Source organism: Lipophrys pholis (genome assembly GCF_963383615.2).
Source record: "Lipophrys pholis genome assembly, chromosome: 3".
Classification (NCBI taxonomy): domain Eukaryota; kingdom Metazoa; phylum Chordata; class Actinopteri; order Blenniiformes; family Blenniidae; genus Lipophrys; species Lipophrys pholis.
Window position 1 is genome coordinate 18,457,219 of NC_137627.1, and position 20,954 is coordinate 18,478,172.

General features: G+C 40.9%; 1 protein-coding gene across 1 annotated transcript in view; it reads left to right on the forward strand.

Moving 5' to 3' along the window:
* The window catches only part of grm5b (glutamate receptor, metabotropic 5b), a gene marked incomplete at both ends in the record, with an annotated part of 63,587 nt that overhangs the window by 35,024 nt on the left and 7,609 nt on the right, over positions 1-20,954 (forward strand). The window contains 5 exons of the mRNA XM_080459569.1: positions 14,962-15,197; positions 16,091-16,212; positions 17,372-17,496; positions 17,626-17,794; positions 18,923-19,049. Of these exons, the coding sequence (XP_080315695.1) occupies positions 14,962-15,197; positions 16,091-16,212; positions 17,372-17,496; positions 17,626-17,794; positions 18,923-19,049 (779 nt within the window). The remainder of the gene's footprint in view (positions 1-14,961; positions 15,198-16,090; positions 16,213-17,371; positions 17,497-17,625; positions 17,795-18,922; positions 19,050-20,954) is intronic.

Consider the following 20,954-nt stretch of genomic DNA (forward strand, 5'->3'; position numbering starts at 1 on the left):
GTGTGTGTGTGTGTGTGTGTGTGTTTTCTTACTCTCTCTGTGTGTATGTGCTGTTCTCACAGCTGACTGTGTCCAGACAAAGACCCCAGCTGGAAAGGAAATAATGTCTGTTATCAGCCCTCATCCATCCTCTTTCTTACCATATACTCCCCTTCTGCATCATTCTCCACTCCTCCATCTCAAATCATTTTCACCCTTCACTTCCTCTTCACGCCTATTTATTACTGGGGATCTCCGGCTTTCTCTCCTCTTGTTCATTTATTTATTTTTCCCCTCAGCACCCCCAATTGGCACGCAGAGAAGAGGGGTATTTCCTACTTTAATTCAGATGAACGTGCTGGCAGATTGTAGCGTTTCGCTCTTACTCAGCAAGCACACAAATCACAACGTAATTGAAACTGAAATTGAAGGTTTACGGCAGGAATGGAGACTGGAAAAGCAGGTTGTTATGGCCCCTCACATCAAAACTCTGCGGGATTGTGACACACACTTAAATAACTACAAATACTGAAATGTAATTGAAATAATTAATTGTGATATTATCGTACTCCAAAATGGGCTTTCGCCGTCTTTGCGACGGCGCTGTGTTGGCCGTGCCGTTTCAATGTCCCGAAATGCAAATGTGGTTTTTTTTTCCTTTTGGTTCTCTGCTCTCACTGTGAGCAGAGATATTTACTCACAAAGAAAGTGGAGGCTTTTCACTTGAATCGGTTTGTGTAAATTTGAATTCCATTCTTTGCTTCTTGGACATGAGAGACATAAAATGCTTTCAATTATATTGTGAGCGCTGAGCCTCACTTTCCTCTGAGGACACGCTGATCAAAATATGCAGACTGTTGGTACCAGACTGAGGTGCAATTTCACAAAGCATCCAATTACGGGTAAATATTTGTTTTCAGTTTTTTGTTCAGCGATACAAACGCATTTAAAGGGACATTGCCCCCTGCACCGTCTATACCACTGAACTGGTTCATGTGGTAAACACTATGTGCCTGATTAGTTAGTTAGTTAGTTAGTTAGTTAGCTCTTTAATGCATAATAAAGAATGGAAATGATTATTTTGGTTTCTATTGGAGGGTGTTCCAGGCAGATGTTGTAGATCCACTACTTCCAAAATTGCTTACATTGTTTATCACTGTATCTCCTTTTTTAACCGCCAATGAAAAAGTGGTGGGGATGGGCTCAGCCTTCTGCAGAGATCCTGCTGCTATTGTGAGAAGATTCATTTCCCGTTTGCAGAGTTTATTATAAAATATTTTCTGTGTTGTATTGCAAAATTCTCACTTTATGATTTATCATTTATGGTGAATCATTTTCCTCCACAAGCAATACAGGTTACAGCTGATCGTCCCAGTGGGAAAAAAAAAAACCCTTTAAATGCCCCATCTCACTTCACCTGTGAACAGAAGCAAAGTAAACGTGCGATACATTTGAACGTGCATTTCTTTGTAAATCAAGCCCTATGTTCTTGAGGACAGGAAGATAGACAAGAGTACTTCCATTCTTAAGTATAAGTATCGTTTATCCAGGCAGTCAACAGTTTGAGGGAGACGAACCTGAAAAATAAGGCTAAAACATTTTGCCAAGACAATGTGGGGCTGGAAGGCCAGACTACAGTGGGAGTGTCTCAATAAAAGAGTGATAGATAATAGATGTATTTCTGCAACAGACATGAACTGTTAGAGCTGCTTTTGTTACTTTCTGCCTCTTCCTTTTCCCTCCCTCTGAAAAGTGACCTTTTCCCAGCCGAAGGTTGCTCTTCAGTGAGTCAGTCCACAATGAATAAGATTTCTGAACGTCTCTTTTTTGCTCGATGTGCATTATTAGGAGACGGCAGTAATCCAGGGGTTGCTCTGATCTGTCATTTGTCTATACTTTACACTCCTCTGTCTCCTTTCTTTTCTATGCTTTGTGTGCGTCCGGTTTTCCTGAATGCTTTTGTAGTAACATATTCTGTGTTTGTCAGACGTGTTTCATGTCAAGTGTTGTTTGTTGTCTGACGTTGGTGGGAAATCAGGACAGTTTCCCTTATTCTCGGTCACACTTGGTATGCTTGCACTGGATAAAAGCATAGGCGAGTGTGAGGAAAAAAGTGGGAAAGTAAGTGTAACAATAGAACATGTTGGTCTTTGGTTTAACAATATTTGGATTGCGGACATTTTTCAAGTATGGATGAAAAATTCATACTTTGATTACAACTTTGTGAGGATTCATTGTCGCCCGACTGCGGCTCAAACTGTACATTGACTGACACTTTGCACCTTTCTGCAGCACACCTGCGAGAGAGCGGCAGACAGAGAGAGAGAGTTCTGACATTTGCGGTGATGAGTTTCTCTGTTATCCCGCTGAACTTTGACCTTCAGTCGCTGATGGAAGAGGTGCAAGGCTCAGCAGCAGTTCATACGTCTCTTCAACTTCAAGTCAGCGCTCATCACTTTTGTTTCCCGAGCGCTCGCCCTCAAACCACTTAGTGAGTTAACAGATTTTCACGCTTTTAGTGCTCCTGCGTGTCAATGAAATGACGTGTTGAAACATTAATTACACGATGGACAAAATAACTTTGTTCTTTGCTTTTTTACCATTTGAATTTCAGTTTTTACACAATATAAGACCTAAATATGTTTAGTTATATTGACCAGAACATTTAGTTCATATGCAGTTTGTTATTTTCAAACTGAAGTAATGTAGGTCACATATTTGAAATATTTTAGTTGTAATAACAAATTACGATATTAATAGAATTAGTTTAGGTTAGTTTTGCTCATCCTTATACAGGTATACTATAAGCTCCAGCTTTTTTTTCTAAATATTGAGTTGTACATGCAATCTTGAATCTTGATAAACAAATAAATTCATTAATTTAGATACTGCTTGGCAACAAGTGAAACTTGTGTTCCAAAAGAATATACAGCTTTAAATAATGTGCTGGATCTATGCAGAGCTTGTAAAACCTGAAGAGACATGTGTCATCTATATAAGGAATTTTTGGCAATTTTTCATCAGTTACTACCTTGATTGTGATTTACGATGAGAATAGACTGAGATGTATCAGTGCATTGCATGTCTGTGCTTGACATGGGTATTCTCAATGCCATTGTTGGGAATCATAGTCATTGAAGTCCTCATGATGAAGGGACAATACTAGATGACCATCAGTAATGTCTAGAAATAATGATCTTGTGATTCCTATCACAATGTTTGTCAGATTAATTATATGACACGTACTCAGCCACTGACTCACTCTGCCATTCTGTGAGACCTTAATAATTCTAAATCCCACTTTACAACATCCAAGTCACAAATAAACACAAAAAGAACACATTTCCTCACAGTTTGGTTGTTTTTTAATGGTATTTAAGCTAATAAGATCTTATTATTTATCTGGTGTTGATATGTCTGATGAGGCGATTAATAATCTTTTTTTACTGCTGACAATCTCTAGTGCTTAACCTTCTACAGTAGGACCACTACCATTAATGATTCACTGAAATTATGACATTCTACCTCTTTAGAATAATTCATTCTTTCACTTCTATCAGTGAGAAAATTTTATTTCATATAATTATATGCAATTTTACGAAAGCCTGAAGGCAATTATTAAGAGAGTTTTTCTTGAAACATTCATTCATTCATTCATTTTCTTCCGCTTATCCGTTTCCGGGTCGCGGGGGTGACAGTCTGATAACTGTCACCCAGATCGCATCGCACCATTTAAGAACCTTCCTGCAGGTGGTGAGCCCACGGGAAGGTGGCGCCCGGCGTGGGACACGAACCCACTACCTAGAGATTGTTAGTCTCATGCTCTACCAACTGAGCTAGCCGGGGGGAAGAGACTAGCTCTTCTTGAAACATGCTTTATTTAAAATATATTCCAGCCATCAGATTGCATTAGGTGGTGCAGCGGGTGACACACTCACCTCAAAGTGACGCAGTTCGGTTTTCTCTCACAGTCCAAAAACAGTATTTTCGGTCAGTAGGTGACTGGATATTGCCCGTAGGCATGAATGTGAGTGTGCTGGCCTGTCCAGGGTAAACCCTGCCTTCCTTTACTGTATGTTGGTACCGGATTCACCACCCAACAGCCCTGAGTTGACTGAAGTTGCATGACTACTATGAATACATTATTAGGTCTCACTGTGGAGAGTCATTTGTAACAGTAAATCTAACATTAGATTTGCATTATGCATCAACGTCTCCTGAGATGCAATGTTGCATAATTAACAGAAAAAATAATATAAAACTGGTCCTATGCACACATATCCGCAGCTCTCTTGTGATTTTGTGGACAAACCCACTATCTAGTCCAAAACACTTCAGGTAATTTCACCTCATGAACATAGAAATTGCTGTTCCAGCGCTGTGTCAGCAGAGTTTCTTCTGTGATTTCATGTTCAAAGAAGTGTGCCTACAAACTGCTTACTAAACAGGCACACTGCATTCCGGTGGGTGTATTTAACAATGCTTCAAAACACAACAGCTCCATCACTGTGAGGTTAACATTTGCGGTCGCCTGTAACCACAATTAGGGCAACAAACCAGTGCAGCTCACCATAACTCACCGGCTCTCTTGTTGCCTCAGTTTTTAGGTACCAGTCTATCCCAGAGAGCTGTCTGTAAATAGCTTTTTTACACACTTGCCTTTTGGCTTTGTTTCAAAGACCCACAGCTCTCTTTATTGTACACACACAGGTGAGCTGTCCAAACATGCTGCAGGGCTGAAGAAGAACGAGGGCCAGCCACTTCCTCACAAAAACATAAAACCTTAAGTTCTAAAGTAACTGCTGCTTAACACGACCAGTTCACATGCAAGCAACATTTAAAATACAAGAGAATAAACTCTTATTACATTTAAGTACTATAAAAAACACCTGGGCTAATAATGCTGTATGCACTCTGTGACCCGGTCTGCTTTTACTAATGTTCAACATACACCACAGCCCCTCTCATTTTTCATAATCACAGACTATGAGATGGCTGTATGGTTGTATGGATGGATGGAATGAGCCATTAGCAACCAAGAGGCTAAAGCAGGTGCATTTTTTTAATTGGGGGGAAAAAAACAACACCTGTGGACTAATAAAGCCTTCAAAAGATCAAGGCTGCATTCATATCACACCTTAAATGCATCAGATTTTTAGATGAGACTTCATCTCAAACACAAAGAATTTAGTTCCACAAGAAAAAACATTTTTTTTCCTGCTCGTGAAATCTGTAGAACATCTCCGAACACAATGTCTGGGCTTGCAACGAAGTAGTGTTTTCACTGGCAGATATCCCGTCTGATTTAGTGTCACCAATTAACCTCACATGCATGTTTTTAGACTGTAGGAGGTAACCACTTAACTGCTGGCCCACTGTGTGCACATCCAAGATTCATTAAAGATTACAATATTCTGTTCTGATGGATGAATGGACAGTTACGACACAGCACGATTGATGGCTGCGCTGTTTGGACTACATTTCAGTAATGCAGCAATTTACTCAATTCCAGCCTTCATCATTTGCAAAAGCAAACCTTCTGCTTCACTTTTTTACGAGATCACTTTGAAGAATTGCTTTCTCGTGGATACCTTTTTATCCTTCATGAATTATAATAACTGTGCTGCAGTTCAACTGTCAGCCATAAGCATACCATCACTATCAAACGTGAGTTCCTCTCACTAACCGGCAGCTCTCACTGAAGTACATCCATGCACTTCCCATACCGCTTTATTAAACTTATGGCTGAGAGGCACTCGAGCAGATTCATACTGTCTGCGGTGGAAGGCAAGGTGCTCCTTGGACAGGTCACCAGTCCATCACAAGCTGTAGCAACTATTTAAAAAAAATGAAATCCTGCTTAGAGGCTGACTAAGGCTCATTCCTTTAACTCCTTCAGTTAAGTCCACCATGTAGCTGTATCATAATTATGACAGTTATGGTGAAAGAAATATAACGAAATGATGAGAAGTTATTACAGACAACAGAGAGTACCGGATTCCTACTCTTCCATTATGTTCATGTCTTGTCTCCAAATTTTCAAATAACATAAATCACACTATGTGTGTCAATCAATGAACACGAGAACACATGCATCGTCTTATTTGGCTCCCACACAAAGAAACAGTCGCTCACGCTCGAAATTAATTTAGTGTCTCCAATTAGCTTCCCTTGCCTGTTTTTATTTCAACTGTGGGAAGAAACCAGAGTCCTAGTACAAAACCCACACATGCACAGGGAGATCATGCAAGCTCCACACAGAAGTGGGGACAACCTCTGAAGTCCTCACATTGAACCACACTTAAAAAGTCCATCCTCTTCGGCTGAGGTCTTGCGAAGACTTCAGGTCCTATGATTTAAGTGTGGGCTTACTAACAGCAGCATTGTGAAGGGTTGAAATCTAACCCAGGTTTTTGTAGGGGGGGCCCTGAAACTATGAGAATGTACAAAGATGTACAGCTTTTCTTACATTTTCTCACTGTGCTGTGTTCACTATCTTTACTTGTGCTGTCTGTATAACTAATGATTGATCCCATTTTGCTTTCTGCACTGCAGGCTTGTGTTTCTATGTGTGTGTGTGTGTGTGTGGGTGCGGGTGCGGGTGCGTGCGTGCGTGCATGCGTGCGTGCGCTCGCATGCAGTCTGTGGTCGTAAGCAGCAGATGCTCATCTCAAATCACTGCCAGGTTGCCATGGTTGTGGGGGAGTGGGTGGGCTGGGGTCGGGTGGCATGTTATCATTGAACCCAGACAGTAATTACTGAAGTGACCTATTGGCAGCATGACTTCAGATCACTTTTCAGATATTTTGATGACACAGATATGGTGGCCTCATTTACTCAAGCTGAATCCAATTCAGCACAATTTGAAAACAATTAAAAAATTTATTTTAATGTACAAGCACTGAAAGCTGAATGCATGCCTTCTTTCTCTCGTCAAATATTGGCAGGCATTTTTTTTCCTGCAGCCGTGTCGTGACAAAGTGGTACAGTACTGAGGTCAAATGGAGGCAATAATACAAACTAGACAATTTCGGATTAAATCGTTTGTGCCTGCCAGTTGCTGCTGACTAGTATCCCTTCCATAGTGCCACTGCTAAGTGAGTTCAAATGGCAATAGCTCTATCATTGTGTCTGTGTCTAAGAGAGAGAAAGGATAGTATGTATGTGTTAATCATAGTAATAGTGAAAAAGTATCAATAAAGTATCACTAATAGTGAAAATGTATTACCGTACCAGTCAAAGTTGAAAAGTATCAATAGTGTACCAGTAAAAGCTAAAAAATAAAGCAATGAAGTTACAGTTATAGTAAAGAAGTATCAATGAAGTATCACTATAATGAATATGGGTGAATATATAAATATATATATATATATATATATCAGTAAATGTCGCCTTCCAGAAAGAAACTGTTGAGGGTATATGGGAATGTGTTTAAGAGAGTGGGAGAGAAGAAGAGTATGACATTAAAAACGGCAGTGAGCAGCCATGGATATTAAGAACAGCAGGTGTGTAATCACAGTAGTCAGGGTCAATTGCACAGCATATTGGGAAGAGTTTAATAGATTAATGTACCATTTCTTATGTGATTTTGGAGGAAAATGTTGGCGTTTATGATCACATCTATTTTTGAATGCGTTTGAAAGGTAATGCATATTAGCATTTCCTCGTGTTTCCTCTGTGAATTATTCCTGCCCATATTTAAATGCTTAACCAGATTACTTTAACCGAGACAAATACAGATCCTTGATAGATGGATAGAAAAAAAAAAATATTCTAAACCAACACAGATTTCACTTCGATGCAAATAGCTGTAATCATGCATTCGATTCAAGTTGGACTGCACCATGGATGTTCAGAAAACACAATTTAGACTGAAGCCTGCTTTTATATCAGAGAGAACTCAGACAAAGAGCAGACAGACAAAAAAAGAAGGGGGAGAGACCCTTCGAGAAAAGAGTTTGTATATCACACAGGCCATTGATTGAAGTCATTGATAGTGTTTTTTTTTTCCTTTGTGATGGACACTATACTGATATTGTATTTCAAATTCTTCCAGCAATATGTTCCTTCCAACCTTGTTCGCAATTGCCTAGAGCATGGTGCATGTGAGGCAATCTACATTGGGAATTTCCCAAGTTGCATCAAAATACACTTTGTTTGCTATCATTGTGACCAAATCTACCTGGAGATCCTTCACTGAGATTCAAAGAGTGAGAAACTCACGGCATGTAATGGATTTCAGAACCAAGAAAGAGCCATCTGCAAATTAATAATTATTTGCAAATGAGTTCCAGTTTCTATTTATAGGAACGGACTGGAAAGGCAATTGCCGCCGGCCTCGGTATGTGGAACTGGTTCTGCTTAAGGTAGTGCAGTGGCCTATAACACTGGCATACTGTATTATTATTGCAAATAGCATTTCCAATATTGGTAGAGACAGGGCACCCAGTGTTAATTGAATAGTGATATAAGTGTGTGTGTGTGTGTGTGTGTGTGTGTGTGTGTGTGTGTGTGTGTGTGTGTGTGTGTGTGTGTGCGTGCGTGCGTGCGTGCGTGCGTGCGTGCGTGCGTGTGTGTGTGCATTTTACTTCATATAATCCATACGTATGGATGTGTGCATTCAAATCCAATGTGCTTCTAATGAGACACGAAGTACAGACAGCCGGTTGAGCGTGGGCTGGAAACCATGGCAACGGCCTTGGACTCTTAGACATGTAGAGAGAGACAAAAACAGAAAAAGCCAAGATGTCATTTACAACAGTTAAAATGATCAACAGCACACATGCACGCACACCCCAGAGGCTTCTTCCTCTTATGGCAGCATCGCCCACATCATTGCATATCATCAGTGCCTGTCTGTAAACATGTGTGTGTATATTTGAATAGGACAGATTTTACAATCTATACAGTCCACGAGAGCGTACAGGCTGCAGTCTGTCTTTTCAGTTAAAGTTAACCGTTGTCATATTTGGTATTTTCGTGTTTGAAGGCATGTCATGCTGGTTGTGCCCAGTGATTTTGGAGGGAAATAAATCAATTACCATACGTTATCAGTGGGTGGGTTTGAAGTCTCAGTTATTTACTGTCACATTGAATAGAGAGTCCAGTCCCCAAACAGGATCCTAAAATCCTGGTTCATGACATGCTGCTTCTACTGCTCTACTGTGCAATGTGTTTTTCAGTAGAAAAGTTAGTGATACACGTCTTGCAAAGCCTAATTCAGGCATTAAATTCAGCCTTGACAGCAAAATTACATTTTTTTTTTACTGTGAAAGACAGCAACGTTCAAATGCGTTTCGCCTACTTAGACACGAGGCGTGCCAGCGATGTACAAAGTAGGCACAGGTAAAGAAAATATATGCACAAAGAAAACATGGCTTCTAAAGCCTGAATTGAACTTGTTGTGAGGCTTGAATACCATCAATTATTTCACTGTGCTGCTTCATTGCATTGTTTCATCGTTTAAATTTGTTCTTTGCCCAAATAAACGTACACAATACACACATTAAAAAACCCATAAAAGATAAAAAAAAACATTTTTATGATGGATTGCTTTTTGTCGTCGTTCTTATATTTTCCCATGCTTTGTGATCACAGACAATTTGTAACTTTACCAACTATCTGTGTAGGTCAAAGGTCACAGCAAATATAATTTGCTGTAATTATATAGGGCTACTGACTGAACATGACTTCCTGAGGGTCCAATTAGAAACTGTTTTGATTAAAAACCATGCACATCTTTTTTTCTTTTTTTTTTCCTCTGTCCAGAAGTGTCCTTTTTTATTTATTAACTTTCTCTACTACTAGATATCAGGCAGCGGCGAATCAATAAAGTGTAAGTAAAGGGATTTGGTGTGACTGTATGACGACGAACATGGGAAAGGTCACAAATTGGGTTCAAAACCTCAACGGCTCAAATGAAGTGGCCCTTTGGAATTACGGGCAACCTCCTTGGCTTTTCCGAAGGTGATTAATGAAATAGCGGCAGGGCGTGTTTGTGTGTTTCGCTGCCATGGTGTCGCGTCATTGTGGCCTCTGAGGAGCTGCGAGTGCGACCTGCTGGGAAGCTTTCCAAACGCGTGGCAAGCCAAAGAAAGAAAGGACTCAGTCAGAGACAGAAAGTGAGAGGAACAGCACAGTTAAAATGGAAACAAACACTTTGAAGGAAATGAATCTGATATACTTAAAATATACTAAAAATAATTCATATGGAAACTGGTGTTCTGTGATTATGACTAAGAAAATGATTGAAAAATAATAATAAAAAAAACTGGAATGAGGCCAGACCAGGTTGAGATATTCGAATCTCAGCTTTTGTCATCCAGACCGCAAACTTCTTCCATCTGGTGAAGAAAGCCCTACGCCAGGAGGCTGCAACCTGCGGCTCTGGAGCCTCATGTGGCTCTTCAGCTCCTCTGTAGTGGCGGCCTGACGTTTGCAGTAAATTATACCTAAATAAAGATTTAATTTTGGTTTTAGCTTATTTACACAACAGTCATTTTGAAAAGGACTCTTCACTAAAAAAGGGATTTAAAAAAAATATTAAAATGGGGGGGAAAATTGTCTAAAAAATAGTCTAAAAAACCCCCTAAAATGACTAGAATTTTAAATGAAATTTGCTTAAAAATTGTAAAAATAAATAAATGCATAACTGCTACTAGAAAAGTCAAAAATCTCAAATGTCAAAATTGTAAAAAAATAAAATAATTAAATGCTGAAAAAGAATGGTGAAACTGCTACAATCAAGTCATTAACCCAAAGTCATCAAACGTTTCCCATCCTAAATTGTAATTGAAACTTTTTGCGTCAAGGTGAAGATGCTTCGCGGCTCCACTTAAATTTGATTTGCTGTAAAGCGATAAAAACGTCTCTTTTGGTCATAAGGGTTGCAGACCGCTTCCCTACACAGACTGTACTCATGTCGAAAGCCTCCAAACGTACTGCTGCACTGTGTGGTTCTCCAGCTCTACAGTAGGGAATAGGAAGACGCTGCAGCAGGTGGTGCGGGTGGCAGAGGGCATTATTAACAGACCACTATTGCCCACCCCCCCAGAGGTATTTACACCGACCGTCGACAGTAAAAAGGCCAGATGTATTTCGAAGGACCCCATTCACTCTGAACATCACCTGTTATCCCTGCTGTGCTCTTCAAAGAGACACACACGTAAAAAAAACACACTTTCACAGACACAAATTTTCAACAGAAGACATGAGGTGATACATCCCAGTATCCCTTTAATCTGATTTTTTGCCTTTTTTCATTTTCTTTCTTTCCTCTAATAAATTCTATTCTATTCTGAAAAGAAAATGACATATTGACAGGTGGGTGCAGTGAAATGTGAAGGGACACGTAGGCGAGAAAACAGGTTGGTGGGGCTCGGGGGAAAAACAGAAGGTGTAAATGAGAGAAGGTGAAGGAGACAGATTGAGGGGAAAACCTGTGTCAGAGGGAGAAAGAAAAGACAAGAAAACTATTGATCAGATGAGAGAAGGCTGATTGATGATCATCGATTGTTTACTTCGCTCCTCAATCTCCTTCATTCTTTTCAATATATACCTCTTGTCTCTAACTTTTACTTTCTCTCTCGCTCTTCCATCCACTGTCTTTTATAACGTCAGTGCAACATTGTGCTCAACACCGACCAGTAAAATCCCACATTAATGTCCCACATCCTGCTTTTTTTTTTGTCTTGCCCCAGGGGAGCCACTGATCGATCCTCCATTATCTGCACGGCGCAAGAGACAAAAACTGTAAAAGCTGCCACAGCCAGCAGTCAGAACTATTTCAAACTCCACTGACTTTAAATTTGTATCTACAGGACTCATTTTACAGGCATGCGGTTTTAAATGAAGAGAAATAATAATGCAGAACAACAGTGTAAACTGAAAATAAAATACTAAACCTTGTGCTGTATTTAAATGATATTTAAAAAAGTGAGTGTAGGATAAGCCGGTTGCTGTTTTGTCTTGCAATACACCTGACATAAAAAGTCAAAGATCTCAGTTTTTAGATGAGGGAAATGGGAAGCAGATCTGCTGTGGCCTTGCTGATGACCTAACAGGTCTCCAAGATGGACTCGCCCAGTGGTCCTACATTTGCAAACAGTTGTGATCCAGTACAGTATCAATACATTTGTAGCTTTCGACCATTTCAGTGGCTGAGGCCTGAAAACAGATTTCATATCTCCTCTTGCCAATCAAATTTCTTGGCTTGTCTGTTCAGACATGTGTTTATGAAAATATCTGTTTGCGAAAGGAGCTGCGCTGCTTCCCGTCAACCCCCAATCATGCAAATACGGCACCGTCCATTTACACACATTACACCCTCATGCACATTTATTTGCGTGGTTACAGGTAATGGATCGCAATCTCGACATGCTTCCGCTGTGATTTATGGCCACGAATGGCTCAGTCTGTGGCTGAAGGAGACGGCAGGACGCACACGACATGCATGTGGGTGCTTGCAAACCCTTTGGATGTCCAATCAAACAGACGCCGCGAGGCTCGCTGTCGGAGAAAATGGGTTTTGTTCTCTGACGGCTGAGGGAAGGAGAAAGTGAGACAAAAGAAAGAAAAATGGGGAGAAACTAATTTCCAGTGGAGGAGCTGAGGATCATTGTTTTGCTCAAGGCCGCGTTGGCATTAGTTGTGAAAGGACGAGAGTAGATTTGTCATTCACATCCACTTCTGTGTCTTTATCTCTCATGTTCACACATGCAGACACACTCACTTTGCCATCTGTTCTTCCTTGAGGAGCCATAACCCCACCCACCCCCACCCACCACCACCACCCCTCCAAAAAAAAAGAAAAGAAACAAAGAATCAGGAGAAAAATGTAAACTCCCGCGACATGTCTCCACAGTTTGTGTGTGTGTGCATTGTGACGCGGTTTATATTCATCTTGCTGGTGTCTGACGGGGCACGGCTGCTCAGCTGCTGCCAAAATACTCCATTTGACCTAGATCATCTCAGCACCCGGCTGTGTGTGCATGTGTGTCTCTCTGTGAATAGTAGTTCTGCTTATTTCTCAGCCATATGACGCATTTTGGACGTTACCCACGATGATGTAAGAGCTGCCTCCCACATGTCTTCTGAGTTCCCTGATTATCACTCTGTTTGTGCCTCCTTCCGCTTTGGTTCTCCGTAATTTGCTATATCTGTTGCTCAGTGTCTTGCCTTGTCTTTCATCCTCTTTCCTTGAGTGTCACCCCCCCCCTGTGAGGGGACATGGACATTTACCGAGGAAATGGCCTCCCCGTGCTGTGGATGTGTGCATGTGAAAGAGGGTTTACTTATTATGGTGACATGTTAGTACACCCTCCTCACCCTTAAATCCAAATTTAATGACAACCCTTGTAATTGTGCGCCGCGATTCCGTCTCTACATGGAAAGCATCAACACTAATGGGGTCATAGGCATGACCCACTGCTCTTTCCATCTGTGCATGTTTGTCCGTTTTCATGCAGTCAGCTAATCAGGTTGATTATTTTAACTGCGCATAACAAATCCTATTGAGCTGCTTAAATAACACGTCCATCGCCCCACATGACCTATATACCCGTCAGGTAACTTAAAGGAAGTTGCTGCAGTTGCTGGTAATGCCGCTCACTCAGCTGTTTCTGTTTTTGCATAAATGTAAACTTGCAGTTGAACTAGACATTGCACACATGTATCAAAGACGCTGACTGCCATGGGGAGAAGATGCTGTGAAAAAATATAAATCGATTTTCCTGTTCTTCCGAATCAGAATCTCTTTTATTGTCATTGTAACACCGGTACGACGAAATTGTTGTGGCAGTCGGTGCGAAGAGCGCACCAACCCCGCCGGGGCAGCCAGCATCGCGGCGTCCCTTGCAGATGAAAAAAAAAAAAGAAGGGTCATTCAGTCGGTATGGAGAGAAAAAAAAAAAAGACAAGTCCCAAAATATGCTCCTTATGAAGGGGCACAGTGTGGGAAGCATTTGGAAGACGTCCTCAAAGAGACTGAACCGAGTATGAAAACCAAATGAGTGTTTTGCGCATCTGAATGAGAGGCTGCAGATGAAGCGTGGAGGTGTTACCTGAACCCTGACTTTGATTCTTCTCCTGCAGCGTTGTTTACTTGAGGTGCACGTGGGCCGTGCTGGCCCAGCGTCCTCTGGTTGATTGCCAACTGTGCACTGTGTCTCACAGCTCAGAGCTGGTGTGGGTTCATTAAGATTGAGACATGAATGCCGACAGCTTGCAATGCAAACACAGTGTGTAACTAGTACTATAGTAGAACTATGTAGCTGGAGGTACTGTAAATAAAAAAAACAAAATTTCTGAATAGTACTACCTCTGATGTTTACCTTAAAACCTTCGAGTGACCATCATTTGTCCTTAAGAACCAGGGACAGATGCTCATTAAACATCAAACACCTGTCGGTCTTCATTATCATTCATGTCTTGTTCTTCAGTGAAATGACAAATGGCCCCATCAAATAGTTAGAAGAAAGTGCAGATTCCAGGCAATAAAGTACGTATTTTAAATCTCAAATCTCAAATTAATTATGAAATACAAGGCGAGCCCCCCCCCTAATCGTGCCTACGCCCACTTTAATTAAACAAGCCTGTCTGCTGCTCAGGTTGATGCAGTTTTATGTCTGTAAACGTTTTTAAAAAAAACAGAGGATACTCCTGTCGTTAGGTATTATTTATTTGCGTAGGCACCTCTAGACTTGTTATTATTCAGAGAGAAAACCTGTTCCGATATGTTAACATTAGAGCATTTCTCCGGTATCAGATGCGCCAGCACAAGATGTTCAGCGAATACAAGATGGTGCATCTGAAATGTCTCCAAGCTGGTTTTGTGGACAAACAAGAAAATGTTTGGAAGTTGTTGAAAAAAATATTAGATCCAAGAACAATTTTGACTGACCTTGTTGCTTTAAAAAAGATTAACTGATGGGTTGTAGGAGTGTGTTATGTATTTATTTGCCCTTTTGTGTGTTTCTTGTTCAGTGATGGATGGGCAGACAGGTACGATGTGACGGATGGCTACGTCAAGGAAGCCGCTGGTGGCATCACCATCAAGCTCCAGTCGGCGGACGTGAAATGGTTTGACGAATACTACCTGAAACTTCGCCCTGAAAACAACCTGAGGAACCCCTGGTTCCCCGAGTTCTGGCAGCATCGCTTCCTCTGTCGGCTGAAAGGCCATGCGCAGGAGAGCAGCAAGTACAACCGCACCTGTGGCAGTAAGTCCAGACGATAGGAGGGAGTCAGGAAGGAAGGAAGGAAGGAAGGAAGGAGTTTAGTAGGCATTCAAATGAGAATATATGTGATGAAACATGTAATTAATTTGGTTTAAACTAAATTAACAAAGACTATGTACATCAAATGTAAACAATGTTTGCATAAAAACGATCAAAAACTAATGTGCCGAGTAAAATCTGCATATAACATCAGTTAGAATCCCGTACAAATTTACAGTACTCGTTCCACCCCTGATGTACTACATGACACATGATCATCAAGCCTTTTGAAACATATTGTGACGAACCATGATGTTCCCCTGTGAACACAGAGGCTGCATTGTTCTGGGCTAATATAACAGGCTGCAATACCAATCTGCATTTTTTATTGACAGATTTTCACAATGGACACCATTAATGCAAATAAAATACAAGCCCAATGGTGGAAAGCACACCCACACACCTCCAAACAGGCCATATGTACACACAGAGCTTTCTGGTTAATCCAGAGATATCTGTTCTGGCAGTGAGCGAACCCTCTCTTTATATTCATCTTTGTATTCATCTCCCCATCTCTCTGTCCTCTCTCTGTTTGGTCCCCTCCATTCATAGGCAAAACAGTTTGTGAGCGCTGGATCAAAGGGAGTCAGGTCTCGTGTATTCTAATGAAATGAAACATGAAATCCAAATGAACAGAACCCAGAAAGAGACAGAAAGAAATGAGATGTGGAGGAGGAAAGTCTCCAATGAGGAAGAGGAAAGAGAGTGGTCTTTGATGAACTCTGTTTTTATAAAACCAGAGGGCAGATTAAGAGTTTCTCTGATATGTCTGTCCTTCTCTTTCTCCCTCTCTTTCCACCTCCACCTCCAACTCACCCTCAACCCCCCACCTGCAGAGCAAGACTCCCTCCGGCGGCAGTACGCGCAGGACACAAAGATGGGGTTTGTCATTAATGCCATCTATTCGATGGCATATGGCCTGCATAACATGCAACGGGCACTCTGCCCAGGCTATCAGGTAGGTGTGCTGCGATGGATAAAAGCATGGGTGCAGTAGGGCGAAGCAAGGAGAGAAACAAGGGGGGTTGGAGGGGCGGGGTGGGGAAGTACTGGATCGAGCCAGGAACAGCCATATCTATAAAAGGTTTCTCAGTGCAAAAGCTACATGTTAATTTACTTAAATGCGCTTTCGATCAAATCTGACGGTGACATTGTAATGTCACCGTAATGAAAGTGCAACAACTGAATAAAATGAAACCTCTTCTTCAGAGCAGGCAGTGTGGCCAAGACCACAAATGTATGAGAGGCATCGACAAATAAGTTAAGATAGCGTTAAGGAATCAAAAATCTTTCATGAAATTGAAAATAACTCCAAATATCGTTGAGAATGGACCACTTGCACTCTCCAGCATAATAAATGTAAAAGTTATCTGAATAAGTGGCACTTTTAACATACACCTGCCACTAAAAAACACTTTTTTTTTTAAAATCCTTCACTGTTTGTCAACAGGTTCACACTGACAAACGGGACAGACGTATGATGTGATCTGTGTGTGTGCATGTGCCACAAAAAACTAATCCTGCACTATTTTGCCTGCATTTATAGATCCAGATAGCATGGAACAAACAGTCAAATACATGTTTAATACCTGTATAGTATTATCACTGTTCTCACTGTCGATCAGAAATGTCCCCACTGCTCACTATGAAGACTTGCTGATATGTCTTTTTATTTACCACATCATTTTTACACACTTATAAATAGAAATAAGATATTTCTGCAATTTCAGACACTGGAGTCGTGAAGAAATGTCATGACATTGTAATTAAGGTGTTGTGATTAACTTCACTCTGACATGATAGAAAAACTTATTTCACTTTTCTTTTGTGGGCTACTCCACCTTCAAGCATTGTTGATATTTTCATTTGCTAAAGGTTATTTTTACATTACGCCACTTCTCCCAGCCCAATAAAGCATGATTTGGGGTCTTATTTACATTTTGGATTATCTATTTGAAGGTTTTACCTTTCTTGAGCTGCAGCAGCAGCAGCAGCTCATCTTGACCGCTGAATGCAGTTTCCCTGCTCAAAAATACTTCAGCTGATTTTGTGCGTGCGTGTGTGTGTGTGCGTGTGTGTGTGTGCGTGCGTGCGTGTGCGCGTGCGTGTGTGTATAGGGCCTGTGTGATGCCATGCGGCCTATAGATGGTTCTACTCTGTTGGACTTCTTGATGAAAACCAACTTCACTGGTGTGTCTGGAGAGGGAATTTTATTCGATGCAAATGGAGACTCGCCTGGCAGGTAAATGATCTCATCCAAAGTTAAGGATGGATTGTTTCTTTTTGTGTGTGTGTTTTTTTTTTACCTGATTATTTGCAGACTCTATTGCTTATTGTGTGTTTCAAACATGTGTATGCCTTTGATTTTTAGGTATGAAATAATGAACTTCAAAAAGATGGGCAAGGACTACTTCGACTATATTAACGTGGGCAGTTGGGACAACAGCGGCTTGAAGATAGACGACGATGAAATCTGGCCCAGCAAAGATGCAGTGATCAAGTCTGTGTGCAGTGAACCCTGTGACAAAGGGCAGATCAAGGTAAAAGTTACTACATGTTCATAAGTGATCATAAATGGTCACCTCCAGCAATTTCTTCTTTAAAACTAACTTTTGTAACTTCGTAATAATGACAGAACACACCATTTTTCTGAGGAAATCACAAATTTTGCAGGGCGATAATACACTGGAGTGATTAGGATGAGACAGCAGAAAGTCTTTTGGAAGACATCCAGTGAAATTTCAGACTATTTGGAGATTTGTATTTTAACCTGAAAATACAATATGCAGTGTATGTTGACCATTTATTTATTACATTTGATTAAAATGAATAAGAGTTGTTTTTAAACAGACTCCAAAAACTCACAAATGTTAAATTTGTATCTATAAATGTTTAGAATATTGTGGTTACTTTACTACTTGGTCAAAAAAAAAGGTTGTTTTGCTCTGAAAGTTATTGCGATGACTGATTCATTCAAAAACGTCAGCTGAAGTTATATCAGTTAGTTGACTGTCAAATAGTAGTCCACATTTGGTACATTTGTCTCCTCAAGTTAAACATTCTTCATTTAAGTGTCATATTTCCAACTGCAAAGTCTCCATTACAAACACTCCCATGAGGATTTTGCATTATTTGTTGATTATGCAAAATTCAGCAAAACACCTGCACTTGAAAGAAGCGCATTAATCTACAGATGATAATATGAAGAACCCGAAAAAAAACGACAAACAGCTGAAATCAACTAGTTCTTTGAAACGCTAAAGCTAACATCTGCCTTATAGAGCAGAACAAAAAGAGACAGCAGCTTTGTCGCATCACTCAAGCCAAAAGTAACAATCTCACAAACTTCCATAACTTTAACTAAATCCAGAATGGATCAATAGTGAAAATTTACCCGCATATAAAACAGGGGAGCTTAAGGACCATGGCTAACTTAGAAGAAGTACATTTTTAACAATTGCCCTCTACTTTTGCTGTTGATCATTGAAACATTATGGAGTATGTTTTTATTGAGACGTGACAAAGCACCACTTTCAGACTCGAGTTAATACGGAAGTAAAATTGCACAAGAATTTTGTGGCTTTTGCCGACGTTTGATATACTTACTCACTTGTACATATAGAAATATGCATCTGTCCATTCGAGCGTGTGTTTTCGGTCTCTTCCAGGTGATCCGTAAAGGTGAGGTGAGCTGCTGCTGGACGTGCACTCTCTGTAAAGAAAACGAGTTTGTATTTGACGAGTACACCTGCCAAGCCTGTGAGCTGGGGTCGTGGCCTAATCATGGCCTCACAGGTCAGTATCTGCATATTCCTGTGTGTGTGTGTGTGATCGCATCTTTATTGCTTTATTCCTTTAACACCTACAAGAAAAACATTGAAGCGTTACTATTACCCTGCTGAGAGCTCCTAACTGAATAAGGAACACTTATGCGCATGTGCAAATCTGTGAGAGGGATCTCCGGGAAGGTGAAGGATATTAAGCAGAATTGGACTCACTGGAGCACTGTCCAGTTTTCCAGCGTGTCATTATAGCGCATTGTTATAGTACAGTAAGTCCTTCAGCAGCTACATTAGCGAGAGAACCTGAGAGGAGAAAACTGCTTTTCTCTTTCCCCCCATGCACTCCCTGTCATTTGCCTTTTCTTTAATTTCTCATCAGCTTGGTCACGGGAGTTTAAATTATTCCGCACCAAGAGCAGCCTTCAATGCATTTCAATACATTTGAGTTGCTGTGAGAATGTATTTCCCCTCCGTTGCGTTGGAAGCGGCTGAATATTTCTGTGCTGCGCTTTCAGCTGCTCATTATACTAACTGCTCCTCGACAAGCTCAATGATTAAAACATGAAGCCATCCCTGTTGAAAATTTAGATCAGATTTCAGTATTGAAGACAGAAAAAAAAATAAATAAATCTCTCAGCTCAAACGTGCGGTAAACTGATACAGAATAAGGTGTAATGAGCTAGTCCTGCAATAATAAGCAGAACAAAGACATAAAATATTACGGAGAGGTTTTCTGTCGGGTGTGAAGGTTTTGGGAGTCAGGCTGGGCGTCCGACTGTCTGGTCAATTAGTTCTGTTTCCTGTGGTGATAAAAGGCTACCACCCCGAATGGGGAAAAAGCATTTTCATCAGCAGAGCAGTCATAACAAACACACGAAAAAAAGAAACATATATTTAAACCGAAATGCAACAGCGGCTGTCATGTGTCACACATCTAATGTGTTTAACTCTAAAATCAGTCTCGCTGTTTGCCTCATGCCAAGTCGTTGGCCGAATGCTGAATTCCATGTATTATTGTCCTCAACTGCCGTTTCATGGGCAACTTGAAAGTGGAAGCTGTAGGAAGTCCACATTTAATTTGGTCTTGCACTTCATTTTGTCTGCATTACATCATTCAGTTCATTCCATAAATGTTTCACTATAAGTCTGAGTTTTAATCAAATTATACTTAGACCTAATACTAAATATTTATTTTATAACTGGAGAAAGGATTTTCAAACTGTAGGATTTCCACTAATGGACCTCTCTCCTCCCGTCCCACCCACCTGTGGTCAAAATAACTGCCCCTCCCCTTCTGCTTCCACCGCAAATTTCACCCAGGTTATCACTGCATTGGCTTCTGTGTCCCAGTGGGAGAGAGTTTATGAGTGCGACGACATACGCGAGTCTCATTTCATCAACGATAAGCACCGTGCGTCCCACCCCGTGGGGCTATATGGCTCAGTAATAACGAGGCGTAAACAAACTGCTTGTCCTGTTCCACCAGCAGACAATTTGAGGTGTCTCCCCTAGGTCAAAAGAAAGGAGAGAAAAGTGGTGAAGAAGAGAACATAAACAGGATGAGACAATACATAAAGCAGTCCCTCAGCTGATGGGCAGAAGTGAAGTGGGCGTGAAAAGCCGCAGAAGCTATTGAGACTGCAAAAACAAGACAAGACAAAAAAAAAAATAATACACTGAAACACGAAGTCATGGAAAAAGTGAGTCTGAGGGAGAGAGGCGGGGATGAACGGAGGTGTTGAACACGAGTAGCCGGAAGTGAAAGGAGCATAAAAATGGAGGATTAGCTTTGGGATTTGAGCCTCTCCGCTGGTTTCACAGTTTGGAGTCTGAGAATGTCCGATGGAGTTTGTTTTCAAACTTTGCATTGGCTGAACCCTCCAAATGGCTCCTCTCCCCTTTATGTGCCGGTTTGCTT